General features: G+C 36.1%; 1 protein-coding gene across 2 annotated transcripts in view; it reads right to left on the bottom strand.

The window, feature by feature from the left end:
* LOC110030223 (beta-1,3-galactosyltransferase 7-like) overlaps positions 1 to 5,360 on the bottom strand; it is a 30,889-nt gene extending 25,529 nt beyond the window's left edge. The window contains exons 1-5 of one of the 2 annotated variants that reach the window (XM_020732832.1): positions 5,057 to 5,360; positions 4,796 to 4,892; positions 4,651 to 4,712; positions 4,352 to 4,554; positions 2,919 to 2,982 (exon numbers count right to left, since the gene is read on the bottom strand). In XM_020732832.1, coding sequence (XP_020588491.1) covers positions 2,919 to 2,982; positions 4,352 to 4,554; positions 4,651 to 4,712; positions 4,796 to 4,892; positions 5,057 to 5,163 — 533 coding nt within the window. In that variant the 5' untranslated portion in view covers positions 5,164 to 5,360. The remainder of the gene's footprint in view (positions 1 to 2,918; positions 2,983 to 4,351; positions 4,555 to 4,650; positions 4,713 to 4,795; positions 4,893 to 5,056) is intronic. The other variant, XM_020732833.1, reaches the window with a different exon arrangement.
* Between the last annotated feature and the right edge of the window lie 714 nt (positions 5,361 to 6,074).

Genomic DNA, 6,074 nt, shown 5'->3' with positions numbered 1-6,074 from the left:
CCCCCCCCCCCCCTCGAGGGTACACTTACTGCCATAAGGAGACTCGTAAGTTATTTTTAACAGTGTATTATTTCTATTCTTCATGTCATATGTTTTTTTCGTAACTAATTTCTTTCTTAAGCAGAATCATTCCCCATAAGCTGGCTATCACTGCATCACAAAGATTATCAGAAGCAGGTTCGATGAGCCTAATCTGTCGTAGAAGCAGATACTTGTAACCACTCAGGACATGCGGTTCAGGAAGTTTGAGGTACAACCATGCAATTTGAATCAGTTTTGTAACTTTTATTTAATTTTTTATACTAACACATGAATTATTTTTTTCGTTGCAGAGATCCTTTGCCTCGCTCTCAAAGCACCACCACCAGATCTGCCGAATCTTCGAGATTCAGTGCAGGCATAGTCTTGCCAACATGTTCATGACAGCCCGCCGGAGGGGCGAGCGGCCTGCCTAGATTGGTGAGGGGCTTTGGGGTCAGTTAACTGTAGCTTTGCTTCTCCTTATTATTAGAGGAGGCAGACGAAACAGGTGAAATGTGCCACAAAGAGGGCCAATGGAGCTGTGCTCGACCTTGGCGGATTAGTCCCCCATACGAAGCACTGTAGAAGGCTGGTGAGATTTTTTAAATATTTAAGCATTAATTTAATTTTTGAAGTAATAATTTAGGGCAAACCATTTTTGCATTCTACACAGGCCAAGGAGTTGAGTCGTGCTCCCTCTGTTGCGGAGCTGCATGTCCGAACTCGTTACCGTTCGGGAACTATGCAGTGAGTCTCGAAGCATTCTCAGTGAGTCGCTGTAAGTTAAAAACCTTGGATTAAAAGCTTATTTTGACTCTAATTGTTGAAAGTGTCAATTAAATGTTGGTTTTTATTATGCAGGAGTTCGGGCAGCTCCAGGAGAGGCACTTGGCCACTTAGGCTCAAGCTGACGCCAGCAGTAGTGGCAGTCAGTCTACCATTGCGCAGTCCAAGTACGAGGTTTGGAACCAAGCGACAGGGAGGAATAAAATGAGGGTTTATGGTCTTGGAGCAAAAGGGCATAGCCTTCGAGACTAAGCTCTCCCGTGGTCCCAGTCTTAGTTCCCCGAGCTCCTCACAGCAAAATCGAAGACCTTTTGCAGGCAGGTAGCTACAATGAATGAAGAGATACGTCAGTTGCACGAGTTAATGCTAAAAGATCAACATAGAGTGGATGACTCTATAGCGTGCATGGAGGAGACATTAGCAGATAGCCGAGACAAGCAACCGATGATATTCGTGCAAGAGGACGATGATGGAGATAATGAGTATTTTTTTTTTCTTTTATTTATAAATATTATATTAAACATTTGTTGTGAAATTTTTTGAATTAACTTTACTATTATGATTTGGGACGGTTTGTGACATTATATTCCTTTTATTAATGATATTGTTTAGAAATTTGATTTGCGATATGACTATATTTAATGTGGTTTGTTATGTATAATGTGTGATTGTCTAGGTTAAGAATATGCAACTGATATTCTAAATTATTTTTTTATGTTACAGGTTCGTGTTGGATTTGCGTCCGTTTTCGAACGCAAAATATGATGCTACATCTATAATAATTTTTCGTCATTCTACGATATTTTTCGAAGCAAATGAGACGGTAATCCGTAGCTAAGATTTTTCATTGGATATTTTCAGACGCAAATTTAGACGCACGTCACATATAAATAAATCCAACACTAATATGACACAACAATCTATGCAAATTATTTGCATTAGAATATTTTGACGTAAATTAGACGGAAATAAAATTATCAACTTCCAATTCAACGTTGGAAAAAATTAGACGCAAATCCGACGTTAACCTTTAAATATCGTTAGATTTACGTCTGATTTGCATCTGACCTATCTGACACAATTATGTTAAATTCCTATAGTAACAGTATTCAAGCCAACTTTATGCTCCATGCATTTTCTAATAAGTGTTGCATTAGGTATTGCACATGCTTTGGACAAATCGCAATTATCGGTTCCCACTAATAAGCAAAATAATAGTCAATTCAAATCATAACAGTTTGAGGTGATACTATGAATGATTGTGGGATCCCGTTGTCCAACCTAAGTTTTTCAAAGTAGTATTCTATATATATTTACTTCAGGGATTTTGAAGACATGCACATTTATGCATAACATCTGCAAAGGATGGTCTTCCAATTCCTATTTACGGATGAAAAAAAATTTTGACTTTAGTATCACCATGGTGTTTGTATAAGAGGGATGAGTTGATGCTTTATAAGGTTTTTAGGAATGCAGAACACATCGCCCACATACATTCATCTTTTTAGTTTGAAAAAAAAACACAATCACATTCATATGCATGTGCGTTCTCATGAATCATATAGGAGTCAAGGGAATTAAAGGGTGCACAAGTAATGCATCTAAGTTTTTACATATACATCTAAAAGCTTTTCCAATAAAACAAATTTATGGTCTGACACTTCAACAACCTACAAAACCATTAGTTTCTACTCATAGAAATTGGTCCAGCGTTAAGCTATCAAAATAGGAAATAACTAAAAAAACTATTATACATTTTGATAAGAGAGCTTTATCAACATTGGTCAAAGAATCCTACTTTGGAGATGATATAAAAAAAGAGACATACTATGTATAAAATAAAACATAAAATTGTGCTCGATCACTCATCATAATCATCTCTAGACTATATATGTCAGGTTTATCAAAACCTTAACATTATAGAATACAATAAAATAATTCTCCAGCAAGATATTACTGGTCTATTAAAGGATATGGCAGAGTTCACTAGAGGGTAAGCATGGTTAAATGCAATATTAAAATTAAAATAAGAATATTGGATGTTACAGAATCAGAGATATCATAAAATTGTTTAAACTTATTTGTAAAATAAATCAACCAAATTAACTAACCTGTGGCCAATCATAAAGCGGATCACAATCCCATTTTCGCGTTCTAGTTGTTGAAGCTTTTCACCTAAATAAAAAGAAAATATTCAAATTCAAGCCTAATATTGATGGTAGAAGATGAATCAAAACAGTTACAGAGAATCAATCTACACAACGTGAAAAGATGATTATTTTTCTTTTATCTTTATTTTTCCGAATAGCAAACTCTATACTGTACTTGGCAGCATTCTCATTAGAAAATTGGGGCATGTATTTCAACCAGGGCAATGTGAAACTGGTTTACATATGCTCGCAACAAATTTACTAAAATAATTTAGCTCATATAACCTCTACCTTCAGGAATACTTTGTTACGAATGCTAATTCTAGAAGGATAGCACAAAGTATTACTTTAAAACCAGTGCAACAAAGCATCACCAACCAATGATGTGATGAAAACAAAGGGTATCGAATATAAAACAATAGTTAAAGAAGTATGTTAAGCAACCATATTAGTTCAAAAAGAAACAAAAACTATAGAACTCCATAAATGAACAGAGAGATGGAGTGCAAGCAAGAAAGATAATGAAAGAGTGAAAAATTATTTATCCCTTATTATTTTGTATACCAATTATAGAAAGTCATTTGATATCAAACAAATTGTCATAAACAAAAATGGTAGATGGCCCGTTCAAGAAGATTTGACTACACCTAGAATTCACTATAGATCCCTGATGTGTAGACTAAATAGCTGAAAGCCATATGAATATATCAGGAGTCTGAAGAGAGTACAATCATCACATTTTTACCAGTATAATTTATTGACTCAAATATGGCCAAAGATCTCGTCCAAGGCATCACAATCAGGCAGAATTCTTCTAAATCAGATCTTGAAGTAGGAAACTAACACTTCTAAATCACCTTAAAAATAAATTAGTAATTTTTTTGTCGGTGTAAAATAGCAATATATGGGTGTGCTGCTTCAGTGACAATGGAAACAAGAATCATGTGCAACAATGTTTAAATTACAAGAGACAATGAACACAAATCAAATCTACATAATTCATGACAAGACCTTATGTAAGAAAAATAGCATAGAATAACGATTTCCATCTTATACCCTAATGGACTCTTACAAGGCAATACACTAAGGATGCATGACTTATGTTCATTGCATTAACTGACTTTCAAAACTAAACCAAGAAACTAGAAAGAAATAATCGCAACCAAAGCTGCATTAAAATTTCATGAGTAAGGATAGTCACAGTTACAAAAAAAAGATTCATACTAAGACTGCAAGAACATAATCATGTCATGTGAACCTTCACGGTTGAAGAACAGAACAAATCAACTATGAAATAGCTGGCCGAAAACTGTAATCATGAATTCATGTAAGCTAAAAGCAGAGCACAAGCACAAAATGACCAATTTCTATAGATTTCAAACAGTAAAGATAACCTTGAGGCATCCAAGTCCCTCTGATGGAATCACGCCTCTTCCTACTGCTAAATGCAGTATTGATCCCAATAACAATGAACGCCTTCTTTTTTGCCTCATTGGATTTTCTAACGGTAGGAGAACCCTCCAGACCCAAAAGCTCATGAGAGCTTCTTGTTGCAGCCAACTCCATTTCAAGCGTTGTTATGGCCTTATCCAGAGATCTGACATGAATCAATTTTTGAGTTATCAAATAACAACAAGCATCAAACCAATTCAAATATAAATCAAATCAACTTGCTTGGAATATCTAAACTCACTGTATGGCTTCATGAGTCTTCGTTACCTCTCCCATCACATCATGCTGGTGGCCAAGTTTCTTTTGTCAAGGTAGCAAATTACAGTTAATATCAGAAGAAAAAACCTGAAAAACAGCAACGCTGGCGGAATCTGCTAAGTTATTACAGTTTCAGTTGCGCAATCTTCGGAGAGGACGCGAAGCTCCTGTTCCTTCAGCCGCTGCCTGAAGATCTTCCTGTTCGAATCTGCAATGGGCCAGAGCCTACCCAAACCAAAAGTTGCTTAATTAGACTACCATGAACTGCTCCCGAAAAGGATGCTTTTAAGTAAAAATAACCATTGTTTCAGAAGAAACCCCTTCCGATCACCCAACACTATAAAATCCTTTAATTTTCTGTTTCTCAAGCAAAAAGATGGATCATCCACCTGTCCGTGAACAGCATTCCGAGCCCGAAGCTCGCAAGACAAAGCAAAATGATCCACTTCGATGAGACCCGTTTCTCTGCGCCTCCGATTCCCCTCTGCTTCAGCATTTCAGTCAACTCACTCACACACTATCTCTCAATCCGCTTCCCCCACTACTACCGATCGTTTCAAAAAAGAGTCTCGTTAAGAAGAATCGGAGAGAAGAGACAAGGAGAAGCAGAGTACCGACTGCAGAAGCTTCTTGGCCTTCCATATGGCGCTCAACGAATAGAAACAGGAATGCAATTGCCGCCGTCTATCTGCAGAATTCAGAGACCATTTAGTTGGGAACACCGTTCAAGACAAGATTATAATAATATTTTTTTTTTTTTTTTAAGTTTTTTTAAATAGAACGGATAGTAGGGTTGAGGCCGGCCCATATAATTTTGCTTATAAGCTAGCTTTGTCTAAAAATTGATGCATATGGAATCCCGACCTAGAGATATATCCAGAGTTCAATGAAATCATATCAGGTGAAACCGATAGAAAAGTAAAAAAAAATTCATTTTAGCATATGAGAATATTCACCCTTGTTATTTCACGTTATTCAAGTATTATTATTGTGGTATTCATGTATTTTTGTGTTTTGAGAATATTCATAATATTATAATAACACATCAATACACCACAATAATGTCTGAATAATGTGGAATAACAAAGTAGGAATATTCCTCTGTGTTACAGTGTCGGATCACAAGAAAACTAGTTTTTTTTTTTTTTTTTTTTTTTACACATGGAGGTGATTCATTGAACTCCAGACGTATATCTACATCCAGAGTCTGGACGTAATAATTTCTCAGCTATGTGAGGACAACTGCAGATGTATATCTACATCCGAAGTCTGGACGTAATAATTTCTCAGCTATGTGAGGACGACATATGTATCACGTCTGTCGTCCCTATGTGATTTGCAGTAGACGACTTACACAAAATTTTCTCTTGTTGGAGTCGCGATACATCGGTAAAAAAAAAATATCTT

This window comes from Phalaenopsis equestris, unplaced genomic scaffold (genome assembly GCF_001263595.1).
Source record: "Phalaenopsis equestris unplaced genomic scaffold, ASM126359v1 Scaffold000676, whole genome shotgun sequence".
In the NCBI taxonomy this organism is placed as follows: Eukaryota; Viridiplantae; Streptophyta; class Magnoliopsida; order Asparagales; family Orchidaceae; genus Phalaenopsis; species Phalaenopsis equestris.
This window is presented reverse-complemented; position numbering and strand designations above follow the sequence as displayed.